The sequence below is a fragment of the Panicum virgatum genome, chromosome 1N (assembly GCF_016808335.1).
Source record: "Panicum virgatum strain AP13 chromosome 1N, P.virgatum_v5, whole genome shotgun sequence".
Lineage (NCBI taxonomy): Eukaryota > Viridiplantae > Streptophyta > Magnoliopsida > Poales > Poaceae > Panicum > Panicum virgatum.
In genome coordinates, this window is record NC_053145.1 from 65502849 (window position 1) to 65521864 (window position 19016).

The 19016-nt window shown below is 50.2% G+C and overlaps 2 protein-coding genes across 3 annotated transcripts; one reads left to right on the plus strand and one right to left on the minus strand.

The window, feature by feature from the left end:
• Positions 1 to 3303: 3303 nt before the first annotated feature.
• LOC120657577 (glutathione reductase, cytosolic-like) lies at positions 3304 to 8614 on the plus strand. Of its 2 annotated transcripts, none has more exons than XM_039935925.1 (17): positions 3304 to 3452; positions 3575 to 3736; positions 4269 to 4333; positions 4459 to 4528; positions 4681 to 4752; positions 4852 to 5055; positions 5374 to 5447; positions 5538 to 5621; positions 6133 to 6220; positions 6299 to 6380; positions 6702 to 6775; positions 6925 to 7032; positions 7129 to 7193; positions 7664 to 7777; positions 7978 to 8077; positions 8166 to 8237; positions 8320 to 8614. In XM_039935925.1, exons 2-17 carry the CDS (start codon positions 3602 to 3604, stop codon positions 8410 to 8412), a joined length of 1500 nt encoding a protein of 499 aa, XP_039791859.1. In that variant the 5' UTR covers positions 3304 to 3452; positions 3575 to 3601; the 3' UTR covers positions 8413 to 8614. The 2 variants fall into 2 exon arrangements, with proteins under 2 accessions (XP_039791859.1, XP_039791860.1); XM_039935926.1 differs by having other exon boundaries at positions 8184 to 8237.
• Positions 8615 to 11820: 3206 nt separating this feature from the next.
• LOC120657578 (3-ketoacyl-CoA synthase 12-like) lies at positions 11821 to 13748 on the minus strand. The gene has a single exon (XM_039935927.1). It carries the CDS (start codon positions 13533 to 13535, stop codon positions 12144 to 12146), a length of 1392 nt encoding a protein of 463 aa, XP_039791861.1. The 5' UTR covers positions 13536 to 13748; the 3' UTR covers positions 11821 to 12143.
• Positions 13749 to 19016: the final 5268 nt, after the last annotated feature.

Here is a 19016-nt window from a genome sequence, read left to right on the forward strand (position 1 = left end):
CAACTGCGCCACCACCCCGTTGTTGTCACGGTCTAACGGTGACCATCTTTATTTCTTGTTAGTGACGACGATCTGCACTTGAACGAATTATCTGAAGTTCTGTGCCATCACTCCATCCATCTCTCTTTGCACGCACGCACACACATATATAAAATATATATACAGGGTGAAAGAGAGCTTTGTTAACTAAGAAAGCAGAGGATTACAATCGTTGGCCAGCCTGGTCAAGGACGCATGCAGGTGTCTTTCTTAGCCAGACCGCGGTGCGTGCTGTTTTCCTTGCTAAGCTAACTCATTTGCTACTTGATCACACTCTCTATTCACTTGGACAATTTTCCATTGCTCCAAAAGTTGAGCATGCTCCATGACTTCGGCGATGATGAAGTTGGTCTCGTATTTATCTTTGCCCTGCGTTATGGCTTTCACCACCCTTGCGAAATCTGACTCGACGATGATCAAGCAAGCCCTAACACCATTGTGAAGCGAGTCGAAGTCCCTCTGCACACGCCCTCGCCTCCGGTTCGGCCGCCGCGTTGGCGCATCTGAAAAGGACTTGCCACGAGGTAAACAAAACTTCCCTCCATTCCATATCTCTTTATATATATTCAGGATTCAGAGTTTGGATGAAGGTAAAACGACGAGCTCGGCACCCATGCCTGGTTTCCAAGTTTAAGCTAATCGAAATGTCAGACGCTGCTACAAGAAGGAACGTGAAATGTTTCAGACGCCTATGTTCTTTGTACACTAAAACATTTTTCAATTTCATGTCGTGTTCTTTTTCAAAAAGAAAAATAACAGTTTTGAGGTTGCTAGCATAATAACTTTTGCCTTTCGCTTTTTTTCAGACGCCTTGACAAGGGACTCAAGGAACGAAAGGGGAAGTATGAGTATCTGTATCTCAATGACATTGACAGGTGTTTAGCTCAAAAGTGGGTATTAGCTGTATGCCACATGCGCGACAGAGTGCAGACACAGCTGATAAATAGGCGATGGGCTACAATTACGAGTATGAATTGGTGTCAATTTCTACTGTCGCATCGTTAGCCCATATTGGATGACATGCGACTGTGGCAAAATAACTACTATATATCATTTTGTCAATATTAATATTTCATATATTAAAGCTCTAGATTAGGAGAGGATCCAGCGTGGGGTAGGGGGTTGGAGCCCCCCAACCCAATGTATACCATGGAGCCTCCCTCTCTAACAATTTTAAATTTGTACCCATGGATGAGAAGGATGAAGAAAAAGAGGAGGTAGAAGAAAATGAGAGAAAACAGGAAGAAAAAAAGAAATAAAGTTACCAAAGTTAAATTTTGGATCCGCTACTACAAAATCTCATTAACCGAGGCGCTTTAAAATTGCCTCGGAGGCGGGCACACTAAAAAATCGCCTCTATTAATGCCTTCGATTAACCGAGGCGGTCGCATTTAAAATAACCGCCTCAGCGGTCCGCCTCGGTTAATAGACGAAGTCCAAAGAAAGCCCATTTCAGCCCATTTGCAAATAAGAAAATATATAAAGAAGCAAACCCTAACACTCCATCTCCCATATTCCAGCCGCACCTCTCACACACTCTCTTCCTCCCTCTCTCTCTCCCGAACGCACTGGCGGCGGCGGATCCGACCAGCCGGCCGGCGCGGCGGCAGGCTCGGCGGTGCGCTCTGCGAGGCGCGCCGGCCTTGCCCAGCGCGGCGGCTGTCCCAGGCGCGGCGAGCGGTGCGGAGGTCGCGCGGAGGTGCGGGGCTACCGGATCCACGGCGGGAGGTGGCAGATCTGGTGGCGGCGCGGCGGATCCGGGTGGGGGTGCGGCGAATCCGGCCAGGGGACGGCAGATTCGGAGGCGGCGCGTCCGGATCCGGTCGGGACAGGCGGCTTCGGGCGGGGACGGCGGCTCCGATGGTGCAACGGCGGAGGGACGGGCAGGCCGGGGCGCGGAGCTGCGCGGCAGCCTCGGCGGCGGTGGCGGCGGGCCAGGGGGGCTCGGCGGGCCGGGCTTTTCTTTTCTTTTTATTTTTTTACTCCATTAACAGAGGCGGGCGGTTGACCGCCTCAGAAAATCCCCATTTACCGTGATGATCACTCCGAGGCGGTTTGGTCTGCCCGCCTCGGAAAATACTTTTAGACCGTCTCGGAAAATAATTTTTGTAGTAGTCTGCTCAAAGTTGACATAACCTGACCGTTTCCACATCAAAAACAACAAAAACTAGCGCAAACATGTAATAGCGTATTCGGAATTGTAACCAAACCCATTGTTCGGAAGTAAGCATGCCTTGAAGTGTTTGACACGGACTCGACTATTCGAGTGCTACAGTCTAGCTAGCAGCCATGAATGCTCCTCTCCTAAATACCGTCTAGGTCCATTGAACATGAGCTCGCATCAGGAGCACACGCGCGGCTGCATCCCATTTCAGATCTGTCACACTTTGCTGAGAAATTTCAGTGCGTTTCTCTCGGGCATCCATCATAGAATCTGAGTTGTTTCAAATTCGAATTGTACTATACGCCCCTGAATCGTTGTCTTGATTTTTTTTCTGAATTTTGTGGTCCTGAGTAACTGAATTCTGACGAAAGCTGATACCTTGAGATGGAGAAACCAATTACACGACGAGCAGGAGCAGCACAGGAGCTGATGCGTGCCACCCGCAGGAGACCAGGGGGACGTCATCGGTGATGTAAGCTCGCACCCTAGCTGTCTGATGATCGCCGGTCGCCACCGTGTGTGATCGATGGTCTGACGGATGGGGTTGCACATAGGCGGGTCAACAAGATTAACAAATTCAGAGGGGTTCTTTTGTTCTGACAAATAAGCCCCCTCTGTTTTCACTAATTCATAGTCCCCCCTTTGACTTAATTATTGATTAGATTAGCAGCCACTCGAACAAAGAAAAGTAGATTAGCAGCCAGACCACGGGCGTCTTGCACTACACCTTGTCTTTTGGCTTGAAGGAACGAGCCGTTAAATTAGACATACTTACGAGTTGCAATAACCAAAGAAGCATAGATTATATAGTTGTTAGTTGTTGGTGTTGTTCCTCTTTGTCACGTGGTAGTAAGCTTCCCAACGCTAATTAATTATAGTTATCTGCTTTTATCGGTAGAAACGGTGCGCATTTTTATGCCCGTTCGTTAAAAAAGTAGTTAACTCATATTTTTTAAGTGGCACTTAACACCAGATGAAGCAGATTTTAATAATCTTCTTTTGAAAAGAACGGATCTGATGATCAAATAGATAAACTAGAGGGACCTCTGGGAGTAAAACCCAACACAGTAGTAGTTGCGAATTGCGATACAAATAGAGTCAAGTCGAGCATAAACGGAACCCGTGGAATCCCGCAAGGCCACATACGCGAGCGCCGCGAAGCTCCGGGAACGAAGGCGAGAAGGGAAGCTCACGATTCTGCTGCCATCTGTTCAGAACTTGAGATCCATCCAGTCCAATCGCGTCGCAGGTGTGTATTTTGTATGATACAAGTTTGTTCTACCGCCGTTGTTTCCTCCCACTTCAGTTTTGGAGACGGATTTTTTCCTCAAAATTCAATTGCGCCCCCCCCCCCCCCCCCCCCCCCCCCAGGGTTTTATTCCGCGGCGTTGAGAACCCATGGCGAGGAAGATGCTCGCCGACGGGGAGGCGCCTGTCGCCGACGGCGAGCAGTACGACTACGATCTCTTCGTCATCGGGGCGGGCAGCGGCGGCGTACGCGGTTCTCGCACCGCCGCCTCTTTCGGAGCTAAGGTTGGTTATATCCACCCATCTGTTGTCCAATCTGTGCCTCCTCTTCGCCGTGACGCCTAGATACCCCCGCACTGCTCCCTCGCCCCCTCGCCGCGTGATCGACACCATTTGTTCCCGTTCCGTTCCCCATCGGTCGCTACTCCCATGGGCGGCAGGAGGCGGCTGTGGCACCCGCTGGCCGCTGCTGCCCGACCACTGATCCACCCAGCTGAGTTGTTTTGATCCTCCCTTTGTTTTCCCCGAGGCCAAGATTGAAATGTTTTTTTATTCGAAGTTTTGAAATGTTGTTAGGCTTGTACAAATTCCTTCACTTCTGTTTGGCTATCTAATCACACCGCCGCCCGCTTTATTTTTCCCCTCATATTGAGATATTACCACAGTAGGGGTTTTACCCTTCTGTATTCCCCTTGGAATAATTGTAGCCACCTTTAACTGAAAATCTCTCTTTATTGTATTGTGTCTGAAGCATCATCAGTGTATAGTTTCAGTTTTATTGCTCCTGGAATTTGATTGGTTGTGAGATTTGTGTCAGGTTGCGATTTGTGAGCTCCCGTTTCACCCCATCAGCTCGGATTGGCAAGGAGGACATGGTGGGACGTAAGTATCACCTAATTGTTTCTGTGCATTTTTTTTGTGTTTGCTTTATACATACAGCTAATTCTGCTGGGTATACTGATGCACTCTAATTATGCATGCTCATGATGATCTGATTGCTGCCCTAGGTGTGTGATACGTGGTTGTGTTCCTAAAAAGATATTGGTGTATGGCGCATCTTTCCGCGGAGAATTTGAGGTTAGTCATTTTACTGTCTTACCCTCATGGGAGAACTATTGTACTCAAAATAGTTCAGAAGCTTGATGATTTGGAATCTAAGAACATGCTTATTTTTGGTGTAAAATGTGATGTTAGATTGTATTTGAATTGTAATTTTATTGCAAATACAGGATTCGAAGAATTTTGGGTGGGAGATTAATGGAGATATTAACTTCAATTGGAAAAAGCTATTGGAAAATAAGGTCAGGTCTTAACCTCAACTAAAATCACATTCTCCACAGCTGCCAAGCATGATAGGAGTGCCATACTGCCCAAGGTCTTAAATTTTTTCTTCTTTCCAGACTAATGAAATTGTTAGATTAAATGGAGTATACCAGAGGATCCTTGGCAATTCTGGTGTGACAATGATTGAAGGGGCAGGCAGTTTAGTTGATGCTCATACCGTTGAAGTTAGTCAGCCTGATGGTTCAAAGCAAAGGTATACAGCAAAGCACATCTTGATTGCGACTGGTAGCCGAGCTCAACGTGTCAACATACCTGGAAAGGTTTGTAAGATCCCCCAACTATTTTTTAACTTTCTTTCTCGTCCTGATTGATTATACTGATACTTGTTTGTTAGCTCCTTGATGCTGAACATCAAGGAGTGTTGGATTCCAATATGCTAGATTTGCCACAGCATGTTTGAAAAGGGTCTTGCACTGTGTTTCTTTCTTTGAAATATTTTGAGCGAAGCAAACATTACCTTTTTTTTAGACAGCATAGTTTGCCATACTTGTTATGTTTTGTATTGTTTGTTCATTTTCAGTTTGTTTTAAATTCATCTGGTGGATTATTCTAACTCCAGTGAAAATAATCTTTTGCAGGAGCTGGCTATTACTTCAGATGAGGCCTTGAGTTTGGAGGAGCTACCAAAGCGTGCTGTAATCCTTGGTGGAGGGTAGAGTGTTATGCTGCTATTTTAAAAGTATATTTTGCTCTTGATATCAATTCTCTGACATACCGCTGTCTATGTGGCCGGAAAACACAGATATATTGCTGTTGAATTTGCTTCTATCTGGAGAGGGATGGGTGCAGAAGTAGATTTGTTTTATCGAAGGGAACTTCCTCTAAGGTATGTAGTTTAATCTTGTAATGGCTAGCATAGCTTCTTGTTCAAGCAATACTTTTGAACTTAGGTAGTCTATTATCAATCATTGTAGCGAACTAGCGAATACAATTTGATTATTTTCTATGTCAATCTGAACATTCCTAGTAATAGTCATATTGCTGCTCTATTATGTATTCTGCTGCTGTGACAGTACACAGAATCTTATGGTACAACCATACAAAAATTATGCTGCACATGCACATGAAAAAACCACCACGAATAGTATATTTATGTGGATGATGTGTGTTTGTAGATTGTAACTACTAACTATGTAAATTATTAGTCTTTTTCCGGAACTTGGACGTACGAATCAGCTATCTGTTTACAATACGACGCATAGCATGCATTTATTATCTAGGGTTTCGAGTTGTATGATTCTTTCAAGTAAAGAAACAGGAAGATTGTTGTGAGATTAATGTGGACAGGAAACATGGGCATAACCATAACAATACATTATCAAACTGACTACTTGCAGAGGTTTTGATGATGAGATGAGAGAAGTTGTTGCAAGGAACCTTGAGGGAAGGGGAATCAAATTGCATCCTGGGACAAATCTGTCCGAGGTGCTTTGAACTTAAGCCCTATAGTGCATTTTGGTTTCTCATTTCTAAGTTTGATCAATTTCATTTCGTTTCAACCAGTTGAGCAAAACGGCTGATGGCATAAAAGTTGTAACTGATAAAGGAGAGGAGCTTATTGCAGATGTTGTTCTATTTGCTACAGGTATTTAGGAGATCCCCTTAGTTAAAACCTATCTCCTTTGTTGCACTGCATTCCTTTATAGATCCATCTTGAGACTTTATGATCTTCCTTGGTGGCATATTTATTCCATGCAGAAATTTGGATGTATTTTACAATACCTCTAACGATTTAGTACCATATCAACAAAAAATAAAAGGAAATATCTGTAGCTAAATAAGACAAAAAACTGGCAGTCTTCTTATTTGCTAATGAGTCAGTGATTTCAGATTTTCTTACCTTATATGGAAGCCACTATTCTGGGGTTGAATACTATAACCCATGCATGGCATTTAATTTATGCAGGGCGCACACCCAACTCCGATAGGCTGAACTTGCAAGCTGCAGGTGTCGAGGTTGACCAGATTGGAGCCATCAAGGTTGATTTTTCTTTCTTTGCTAGCTGTTTCTTTCTTCTTTGCTTGTTGGATATATTTACACCTGGAATTTACTTCTGATATTTCTTTGATGAGTGGGTCTTATATTTTGAGTAATTTAATTTGGTTATTTTGATGCTTTCTCTGTTTAGGTTGACGAATATTCTCGTACATCTGCTCCTAGTGTATGGGCTGTAGGTGATGTAACAAACCGGATCAATCTAACACCTGTCGCATTGATGGAGGCTACTTGCTTTTCCGTAAGTGGCTGTGGTAGTTTATAATGCTCCACCAGAAATCGACTAAGTTCTGTCTGTAACCAGCAACTGTTTACGTTTTCATGTGTTCAACTGCAGAAAACTGTGTTTGGTGGCCAGCAAGTTAAGCCTGATTACAGAGATGTTCCTTGTGCTGTTTTCTCGTAAGTCACAATTCTGATTGCTCATTGTTGGATGGTGCTGTTTTGATTTTCTTAAATCTAAGTTGCAATGCTGCATAGCTGCTATGTTTTGCAACTCAATGTTGCAGTCTTTGTAGTCTTGTGTTTTTCAAAACACCTGTGGTGTATGTTACCTGCCCCCATAGATGTGGGTGTTTTATTTGTTATGCTTCCTCTTCTAAATCCACCATCCATGTTGCTGAAATGCTAGACAGTACTAATGATATGCACAAATTACGGGAGTGAATAAAAAGGTCTTGAATTCTGAATTGTCTAGGATGTCTCTGAGCTATGCAAGTTTACATCTAGTTGATGAACTTATTGTTCAAAGATGCTTTTTATGTTATAATTGATGCAAATTTTGGCTGTTGCTGCTGCTTTCTTTAGAGTTTATGCTTTATCTCCTTTACCATCCCTCCTATAATCACATGGGACTCTATTATGTTCAATAGCATTCCACCGCTCTCTGTAGTGGGCCTCAGCGAACAGCAGGCCTTGGAGGAAGCCAAGGGTGATATTCTTGTTTTCACTTCATCATTCAACCCAATGAAGAACAGCATATCCAAGTAAGTATTGTGAATAACATGAAGTCACCAGTGATTTTCTTCTTCGCACGACTTTACTGGCTTCACACTGCACTCTGACATGTATTTTATCTCCCATTTGAGATGGGTTGTTCCTCTGTTTTCATTTGGTTCTCATGGGCTCTGCTCTGTACATTTTATCTCCTGCGGCACTGTTTGTAACTATTTTTATGTTTTTCCAGGCGGCAGGAGAAGACTGTGATGAAACTGGTAGTTGATGCTGAAACTGATAGAGTACTTGGTGCGTCCATGTGTGGATCAGATGCACCTGAAATTATCCAGGTAAGCACATTCACAATTCCGTTGTTACTTTTTTCAAAGTCTGGGTTCCTTCTCCCAAATTCTTCATTTTTGGTTTCTGGTGACTCAGCTTCGGTGTGATCCCCAGGGCATTGCTGTTGCACTTAAATGTGGAGCCACCAAAGCAAGCTTCGACAGCACGGTATGTTTGTTTAAAGAGGCACCTTGCAGTAAAAGCAGCTTTCCATATCTAGCGGTTAATGGTGTCTCCGCTGGCTTTTCAGGTCGGAATTCACCCTTCGGCTGCCGAAGAGTTTGTGACCATGCGGACCTTGACCAGGCGCGTGAGCCCGTCCAAGCCAAAGACGAATTTGTAAGCAACATCGGTGTTTTGGGGACTACACATGTTGTTTGTACGCAGACTGTTTCCATTTTTGTGATTTTACATCATTCGAACTGGAGCACTATATTATAAAGGAATAAGATTTTTGCGTAACAGCCATATTTTTCTCGGCCTTTTAACTCTTGTGGTGCCCACAAAATAATGAGGTCGTGAAGCTTCATTGGTAAAGTTTGAAATTGGCACCTCGGCCCTGTTCTCTTGACCCTATGTCGTTGTTTGTATGGTATATAGGTGCTCAAATTACGTGATGTAACGCTGAGCTAGATCCCGTTTGGATCATCTAAAACAAATATTGATAGAACCTGCGCACTTGGCACAGATGTGTGTTGTTGGATTGTCACGGGCATGGCAACGGCAACGGTCGGCCCGGACCTGTTTAGTTTCCAAAAATTTTTGGCCAAAATACACAGTTCGCGTGTAAATTGCGAGATAAATTTTTTAAGCTTAATTGCGTCGTGTCATGTGTAGTGCTATGATAAACATTTGCTAACGATAAATTAATTAATTGGAAACATTTGCAGTTTACAGACAGAATCTATAATTTATTTTATTATTAGTCTACATTTAATATTTTAAATATATGTCCGTATAAACTTTACACCCGTAACTAAGCTGTCTGAACTGGGGAAGAAGGGCGCGCCGCGATGCGGCGGCTGTGGCTGGGTTCATTCAACCGCTATGGGCCAATAAGGCCTGACCAAGCCCAAGAGGTCATTCGTTTTGGTGGGTTGAAATGGATTGAACTTTAGGTACTTGTGTGGCCCAAACCGAGTGTGGGCTGTAAATGTCTTCAAATTCTTATTATGACGGTCTTTAGCACCTTTATTTTTTTAATAAGTTAGTATGAGAGTCCATGGATGCCGGTTGCTAATGTCCTTGATGTCACACTTTCCTTACTATATTGTGTATATTGGCCGTAATTGCGAAGGCAATGTTGAAGGCTTTGCAAGTCGAAACAGCAGTAATCGTTGGTAGCCGTGAAACAGCTGTAGTTAAGTCAGGATAGCCTCCGACTGCAATCAATTCGAGCAGATGAGATCCATCATACCCAGGACAGACGCGTGCAACTTGAAATGATGAGCTGGTTGTGCATGAGCATGCCATGAATACCACAAGGGGCAGTAGTTTACCTGAGCTAATTAACACGATCGATGTGCAATTTCCATGGAGGTGTATCTGCATGTACTTGTCTCTGAGGGAGAAAGGTCAGCCGCAACCAGCATCGGGTCGCTGTCCAATTCAGTGCGCATGCGCGATGAATCACTGCGTTCGGCAGGCTGGAGCTGTACACTGGAGCTGGAGTGGTGTGAGAGAAAAATACTATTAGGCTGATTGGAGCTGGAGCTGGTGGCTGGAGTAGTGTGGGAGAAAAATACTGTTGGGCTGGAGCTGGAGCTGGCTGCCGAACGGAGCTGGTGGCTGGAGTAGTGTGGGAGAAAAATATTTGCGGACGCAGGATAATTTCATCGTGTCGCGTCGTCAGATTTGATGGACAACAATATAATGTCTTTCAACGAAACGGGCGATTTAATGGTGAGGCGACGCACGGACGGAGAGTCAAACAAGCAACGCGCGGGGCCGTGTTCACGTGAAGTACAGCTTCAACTACGAAAGGGAAAGAAGAAGAAGCCCCAGTGGTCGAGACGAGCGCACCGTGGCGAAGCCGGCAGCGACGGCGCTGGACGCCGGCCGGGAGACGGCGCGCCGCGCGCGTTCCGGCGCCGGGCATCCCATGCATTGTTCCCACCCAGGGATGCCTGGGGCGTGCGTGCAATGCATTCCCTCACGTCTGCGGCGCCACCCCACGCCCGCTTGTTCTCGTACGTTTGGAATAGGCTCTGGCCCGACGCGGCCCCGGCGCAGCGGTGGACGGGCAGCTTCGTACGTTCTAGAAGCCAGCAGCGACACTGTCCCGGGCCCTGCGTGTGTCCGCCGCTGGCAGCATTGACTACCTATTGCCTATTGGTGACTATGGCCATGTTTGGTTAGAGGGTAGAAAAGTTTTGATGAGAGAGAAATGAAGCTTTGACCACTCATTAGTGGTATTAAATAAAATCTAATTACAAAATTACCTCTACAACTGTGGCACTGTAGCAGTTGCTCTAGCTAATGAGGCCTTTGACCATACGATTAGAGGATGATTGAGTGCGGTTACTGTAGCATCACTGTAGCCAATCATGATGAAACTTGGCTCATTAGATTCGTCTCGAAAAGTTATACTCATTCCTAAAAAGATTTTGCAAATAAACTTCGTTTAGTACTTCATGCATGCATTTGTCCTGGGTGGGGCACCTGTCTGTGCGTTGTTCCAGCGCAAAGCACCAACAATCCAGCTTAGGCACCGTTTAGTTCTTAATTTTGTTTGCACAGTAGCTGTCAAATCAAACTTTCAAACACATGCATGGAACATTAAATGCAGTTGAAAAAAATAAATGATTACACAGTTTAACTGATTTATACGAGATGAATCTAATGATATTAATTAATCTATGATTGGACATTAATTGTCAAGTAACAACGAAACGTGCTACAGTACTCAAACCCAAACTTTTTCATCAACTAAACACCCCCTTAGCCCTGATGACTGGTCCAGCCAGCCTCACACACACACCATAAGTAGTAGATAGCACAGTGCCAAGTATATGTGTGCAACCTACGGGTGGCTGTTGGTGCGGCGAGCCCGATATATCTATTGATCCATCCAACAGGTGGATGGATCATGTACCGTGTGCTTGGAAGCCTGCCTCTGCGCATGGCATGGCCTAGTTGCCGCTCGTGTCCAAGTTGAACCGCCCCTGTTCCTGTGTATTCAATGGCTTGCTGCCTTGCCCGTCGACGTTGGGCGCCTCCTCTTATCCCTGTCCAGGACCAGCGGCCCCATGTTGACATACCTTTCTCCGATTGCGCTTGCACGAACGCCGGCCAGCGCGGCAATATTAATGGCCAGCGCCGATGAAATTCAACGCATGTCCGATCTAGTATCTGGCATCACAAGCGTAATCGCCAACCCTAGCCAGCAGCGATCAAGCAATCATTTCGTTGGATGCATGGAACAGGACATGCAGGATGGCATGCATGCGAAAACAACCTATTTCGGCGACTGAATTAATGAATGGTATAATAGGCACTGAAGGTTTCTTCTTCTCCGTTCAACAAAAGCTGCTCTGCGTACAGGCATCTGACCTGAAGCAGTATCAGTTGAGGAATTAATTAATTAATTAAGCAAATAATTACAGTTCCTGTGCAGGGGGTTGATAATGAAATGTATATGTTCCTGTAAATTACACTGACAATACAGATGTTCCCTGCCTGGCTACACCACCTTGTTTGTATCTTTTTCATGCACCACCCCTGCTATCCTTCTTCACAGAATCACAGGGCATACAAGAACAGTGTTCACAAGCTACAGCACATATGGCATATGCATGCAACCCCTAAACATTTACAGGTGTGAATATAGAAATAGTACGAGACAAAGAACGAAAGAAAAAGAAAGAAAAAGAATTACAACAGCTAGCCCCCAACCCATTTGTATCCGTATACCTACGTACACCTTGTTGACCTTCCAATTAATTAAACAATACAGTAACAAATTATTAACCTTAATTTTGCTTGGCCCACCACCGCGCAGAAGGATAGCCGAGTGACAAATTTAATAAATATTTAACAACTCACGCGCAAATTAAGAAAAAACAAATCCCATTATTAAAAGACGAAGCCGCCTCCCTGCCCCTGGACGTCGTTGACCCAGCCGAACTTGTCCATGTAGGGGTTCACCAGGGTCTCCGGCGGGTACTCGCCGATGCAGTCCTCCCAGGCGCCGGCGTCGGCGAGGTCCCTGCTCACCTCCCAGTAGCAGCTGTTGCACTTGAAGCCGGAGCCGAAGGTGAGCATGAGCACCCTGTCCCCGCGCTTCAGCCGCCGCTTGGCCTCCATGTAGGAGAGCACGTACCAGAGGCTGCTCGCCGACGTGTTGCCCCACCGGTGCAGCGTCATCCTCGCCGGCTCCACGTCGTGGGCGCTCAGCACCAGGCTCTTCCGCACCGCCTCGATCACCGCCGTCCCGCCGGGGTGGAGGCAGAAGTGGTCCACGCCGCTCTTGAAGTCGATCTTGGGGCCCTCCCCCTTGGCCGCCGCCGCCGCCTTGCGCCGGAGGAGCTTGCGGGCCAGGAGGCGGCACGCGAACCGCGCAAGCTCGCGGGCCGGGAGGATGCGCGGCGCCAGGCGCTGGAGGTTCTCCGTGAAGGCGCGCACGGCGGCCTTGGGGAGCGCCTTGCTGAGGCTGACGCCGAGGCGGCCGTCGGCGTCCTCGCGGTGCACGGCGGCGGCGTGCGCGTCGTCGTGCGCGGCGATGTTGGCGCGCACGAGGCAGCGGAGCTCCATCTTGGCGCGCGCCCGGAACGCCGGGTCGTTGGTGAGCAGCGCGGCGGCGCCGCCGCAGCGGAAGAGGCAGTTGCCGAGCATCATGGACTTGTCGGTGCCGACGTACCAGTTGGGCGCGCACGACTCGGAGGTGACGAGGAGCGCCATGGTGCGCGGGCGCGTGAGCATGACGTTCCGGGCGAGGTCGACGGCGATGAGGCCCGCGCTGCAGCCCATCCCGGAGAGGTTGTAGGCCATCACGTCCTCCCGCATGCCGAAGCGGCGCACGACCCTGGACACCAGCGACGGCGCCGGGGCGAAGGAGCCGACGTTGAGGACGACCAGGTCGACGTCGCGCGCTGCGACGCCCGTCTTGGCGAGGACGGCGGCGACGGCGTCGGCGAACAGGTCGTCCATCTCCTCGAGCGCGTCGCCGAGGGTGGGGCGCTCCTCGCGGCCCTCGAGGACGTTGCGCGGGCAGTAGGTGTGCTCGCCGATGCCGGAGTTGACGATGACCTTGAGGAGGAAGCGGTACTCGGAGAGGCCGAGGCGCTTGTTGCGCTCGATGACAGCGCCGGCCGTCTCGGTGGTGACCTTGCGGTCGTCGGAGGGCTTGTGGCAGGCGTAGTCCAGCAGGTAGCAGCACGCGCGGCGGCGGCGCGACACGGCCTGCCACGCCAGGTACGCGGCGGCGTGCGCCAGCAGCAGCACCGTGAGCAGAGCGAGCAGCTCCATGGATGGGAACGAAGGTACGGTGACGACGGTGGGTGGGTGGGTCGGTCGGTCACAGTAAAGTGACACTAGCTAGTGCCTAGTGGTGGCTGGCCTGGCAGGAAATGCGTGTGGCGTCGTTAGTTATATAGACGAAGCTGGCCGGATCGGAGGCAGTGCTGGGCCTGGGACAGGGATAGTATGCCGTGGGTCGATCGTGTATGTGCTTGCGTTGCTGGCTTGGCTTGCGGTTGGTGTACACTTGCCTGGGCTGCGTATCTATATGTACATACACACACCACAACAAGCACGTACTAGGACCAGACCAGCATGAGTTTTTGGAGGAGGTTAATGCGGTGGACGTAGCGACCAACGGCCAACCAACAGCTGGCTCCTCGTCTCATCGATCGTTCAGGCCATGGCCATGAGGTCTTTTTCTACCCGTTTTTGGCCAGGACCAGGTACAGATTGTGGTCTTTCCACCCTTCCAACCTGTCGGGGCTGGACAGGGAGGCTATCATCGCGCACACGGGTGGGAAGCACACCGTGTCGCGGAAGGCTGCCGCCGCTCCTATATATTCATCTTCTTCATTAAGACCTTGTTTACATGCATAAACTCTTGGATGTAAAATACTGTAGCACTTTTGTTTTTTATTTAGTAATTATTGTTCCACCATGAGTTAACTAGGCTCAAAAGATTCATCTCACAAATTATAGACAAACTGTGTAATTAGTTATTTTGTTTAACTACATTTAATACTTCATGCATACGTTCAAAGATTCGATGTGATGAGAAATCTTGTAAAATTTTGAAATTTTGAAGGCATCTAAACAAGGACTAAGGGTAGCAGCGGCCGGAGTTCAGGGTGAAGGTTGCCGAGATCTGGTTACCACCGGCTACCTTAAAGGGGCTAGGGAAGCCCGACAGAAGAGGTGGGTTGCGAGGATGGGTGCAAGAGGCAACAGGAGGCGTCGACGCGCATCCAGACATGATTGGCAGGCGGGGGCTGGGGCGCTGGTACGATTGGATATGTTTATACCAAATGGACAGCTCGACACGGGCCCGCTAAAGCACGACCCGTTTAGGCACGGTTAATAAACGGGCCGTGCCGTGCCCGTCCATGGACTGAATTACTGGCCCAGGCACGGCACTTATGTATTTTTGATCGTGCCGTGCTGGCCCGTTTGGCCCAAAAGCCCATTCGTGCCGCGGCCCGTCCCACTGCCGCCGCTGGTCACACCTCGGCGCCGCACCTCGCCGCTGTCCCCCATCCACCCGGCCTCGCCTCGCCGCCGTCCTCCGTCCGCCCGAGCTCGCCTCGCCACCGTCCCCCATCTGCTCGAGCTCGTCTCCCTGCTGTCCTCCTCCCGCCCGGGCTCACCTCGCCGCCACCATCCGCACACCCGGGCATCGCCTTGCCGCCGTCCTCAGCCAGCTCCGCCTCGCCTTGCCGTCGTCCTCCTCCCGCCCAAGCTCACCTCGCCGCCGCCGTCCACCCGCCCTCATCTGGCTCCGCCTCGCCTTATTGCCGTCCTTGCCCCGCGCAGCCGCATCTCGCCGTCGTCCTGCAAAGCCCGGCCGCAACTCACATAGCTACCCGCGTAGCCGCGCCTCGCCATCATCCTTTTGCGCGCGCGACCTTGAAGAAAGGGGAGGCGCCGGCTGTTGTGCTACGCAACTGAGGAGGGGGCGGCGCTAAGGAGGCATCGAGGTGGCGAAGGCGCTGAGGAGGGGGCGGCGCTGAGAAAGTGAGAGGGGCGGTTGGATAAGGGAGAGATCGAGAGAGATTGGTGAAAATTAGAGTTGAGGAGAGAATAGAGCGGGCTTGGGCCGTGCCGGCCCACCGTGCCTGATCGCGTCTAGCAGGCCAACAAAGAGGCCCAGACATGGCCCGGCAATCGGGCCCGTGCCGCCCAGAGCCTAATAATCCTCGGGCCAGGGCCGTGCTCATGTCGGGCCAAATGGCCAACCATAGATATGTATAGATGTCCATTTGGGCCGCCCGGCCCGGCCCCGCCCGGGCCTGGTCACATCCGGACCGTGCCTGGCCCGGCCCTATTCCTTAGCGGGCCGTGCCGGGTCAGCCCACATGGGCTGGGGTGACAGCCCAGGCACGGGCCCACAGGCCTGTTTCGTGTCGGGCTAGCCCGCGGAGCCCGGTCTGCTTGTCGGGCTCGGGCCCCCCGCGGCCCACGATGGGGCGCCGCGCCGCGGGAGGAGGCTGCCGTCATGCGCCGCCAGCCCGCCACCATGCGCCGTCGCCGGATCCGCTGTCGGGGAGGTCCGATCTGGGCCCGCCACCATGCGCCGCCGCCGGGGAGGTCGGAGCCGCTGCGTCGCCGCCTGATCCGTTACTGGGAGGTCCATGCGCGGCCACCATCCGTTGCCGCCGTCGCTGGAGGAGGCCTCGGCGCGGCTCTGGGCCGCTCGGCCGCCGCCGCATCCGCGGTCCGCCTCGGCGCGGCTCCGGGCAGCTCGGCAGCCGCCGCGTCCGCCTCGGCGCGCCTTCGGGCCGCTCCGCCGCCGCTTCCGCTCAGGCTGAGCCGCTAAGAGGGGGGGAGAGAGGAGCGGTGGGCGGATGAGGCGGGTTCGGGGGAGGCGGGGGGCATTGCGCCTGCGCGGACGGTGCTGTGCGAGTGCGAACGGGGTCGGGAGGTAGGGTTGGGGGGGTCGGGGGAGGAGGGTGTTGGCCGCTGTGCTGGGTGGACAGACCGTGGTTAGCGGGCCACATCGGGCTGGCCTGCTAACTCCGTGCCGGGCCGTGCCAACCCACAGGCTGGGGTGACGGCCCAAGCCCGTGCGCTGTTGACGGGCCGGGCCAGCCTGGGCACGATGGAGAGCGGGCTGGGCCGTGCTTGGGCCGAGCCAAATTGACCGCGCTTGGGCCGGGCTAACGGGCTGCGGACTGCATGAACATGTTTATAGATATGTTCTGTTGCGATGAATAGATGCCTCCGGCGGCGTTGGCTCCCGCGCACATGCTCTCCGTGATCGATAAGACGAACATGGAACGTATATAGCCGTGGCCGATGGATGGATCTACATGTATGTACTTGATCAAGGCTAGCTGTGTGCTTTTGTACCACCTCTTTTGTGAATCAATTTCAGCTTTTAACAGAGTCACGGTATATTGGCCGCGGCCGGTGACGTACATCATCAGCTGGATTCCAGCTGGTGGATCGATCCACCCCGTGCCAGCAATAGTGGTTGTTGCTATGCTTGGTGCATCTCAGGCCAATCGATAGAAATATAAAGGAAAAAAAGAAGAAATAATTAATTTGCAAAGTTTCGCTCTGGCTCGCGAGCCGACCAACCTTCTGGACTGAATAAATATACATTTTATTTTTTTAGAATAAAATATGTATTACTAACCACTATATAGTACTATATATTTAATATGTAACGTGCTCAATACCCTCCCTTAGCTTGCAGCAGCAATACCAATAATGCAATGTGTGCAGTTTTGGCGGCCCGGCATGCTGCATCATTTCCATATATAACTGCAATGCAACGACTGCACGCAGATGCAGAATCATATATATATGGTCTGTGTCATCAGGCGATTTTTGAAGAAAAAGAAATGTCCGGCCCGGCTGCCATTATATTTCAGCATCCAGACTCCAGAGATAGATGTGCGTATGGCCGTACGTACAGGTTAGGTATGTTGTACTGCTATTCTGCTAATAATACAGCCATGGACTAGCTAGCTAAGCTATGACGATGACTATGACTATGACGACGAAGTCGATCGCCAGAGTCCATGCATGGATGATGCATGGGATCGGACGGACTTGGAAGTCAAAGGAAGGTTAAGGTGGTTTGACTCCCCATGGTCCATGTATCAACCAAATAAACCATGCATGGCCAGCATGGGGAGTTGAGTTGCGTGCGTGCGTGCATGGTTGGCCGGTAGAGAGTCCCAGTCCCGGCCGACGTGCAAGTTTGGCCGCCGGAAATCCGTCCCTTCTCCCATCTATCGTCGCGTCGCGTACCACCAGAAAGCGCCCCTCTGGCCACTCACCTCACGAGGAAATTAACCCAGTAGGTCCTCCAGATAGAAAACGCCGCCGCCGGCCGGCCATCGATCAGAAGCAATTTGCACTCGCATTCATCTATCGTCTCCGTCCGTCCTCTACCCCTCTCGCTCGCTCGCTGCTGCCAACAAGCACTGTTACTATGCATGCCTCTGGCTGCCGCCGCTGCCAGTAGCACTGTAGCAGTAGGTAAACCGACCTGTCGGCGGCCGATGGAAGGTAGTACTTGCTTTTTCTTCTCGATCTTGCGCGCGTTTCCTTTCGTAGCTCGCTCGTCGGTCCGGCCGGTCCTTCTGCACTGCTGCTGTACTGTGCTGCATGCATTGCATTGGGCGCCCGCCTGCGATCGATCGGTTACCGCGCGCGTTATTAGACCGTCCACAGTGGAAGGAGCAAATGAAGGAGCAAATGAAGGAGCAAATACAATATGTAGATGCACTGTTTGGCACTGCAGACAGAGAGGGCGTGGGAAACGAGGAGGGAGCAAATTTGCTCTTGCTCCCTCCGCTGTGGTCAGCCTTAATAGGACCACTCTCGCCCGCTCATGGCAATTTTATTTTGTGTGGGACCGAAGCCGGCGACCAGAGGGGGTGAATGGGAGCCGATCAAAATTTCTTCGAAATTCGAATCGTCGGCATATATCTCAAAATTGTCCAATCCCTCAAGCGTTCTGACCAAAGTTTGGAGTAGCTATTGAAAAGCTAACCCAACACAAAAGGCCTCGAACGAGCGAGCGAAACCACGAAGCAAATCGGAAGCGAATTGGAAAATCTGCAGAACTGATCTGCTAGGACCGGTCTGACCGGTGCACTGGACCGGTCGTGCCTACCGGTTTGACCGGTAGCACCCAGAAAACCCCCGAGAAATTGGATTCAAACGGTGAATCCCGAGCAAACGACCACGGAAATCGATGAAACTTGGGGGATTGCTTCGCCCCTACTCCGTGAACATATCCCCAAAATATCTCGTCCCAAAGATCAACGAATCGTGAGAATTATGGGGGAGATCAAAAGGGATTGGGGTTTTCTCAAACACTCAAAAACTCGAATTCGAACACGCCAGTGATTCCAGAGGGTTTAGGTCAGAGTTGGGAGCACGGAAAACACAGCAAAGAACTCGTAGCCTCCTCTCAATCAAGTGTGCCAAAAACGAAATCGAAAATCCATTGCACAAGGCACAAAACCAGGGGATTGAATCAAATCAAAAGCCCAGAGGGCACGAGGAGGATAGGGCCTCCTTTCCCAATCAAATCCCTTACAAGGTTTCAACAATCCATGGACAAAATCAACTCAAACGAGAGGAACAGAGGGAGAGAGACGCAGGGGCGGCGGCCTGGGGAAACAGAGAATTCACGGACAAGTTCTAAAAGCCGCTCATAACCTAACACAAGTGAAGGGGTATTTATACCCGCGGGACCGGTCAGACCGGTATGCTGGACCGGTCAGACCGGTTGGTTAGACCGGTCAGACC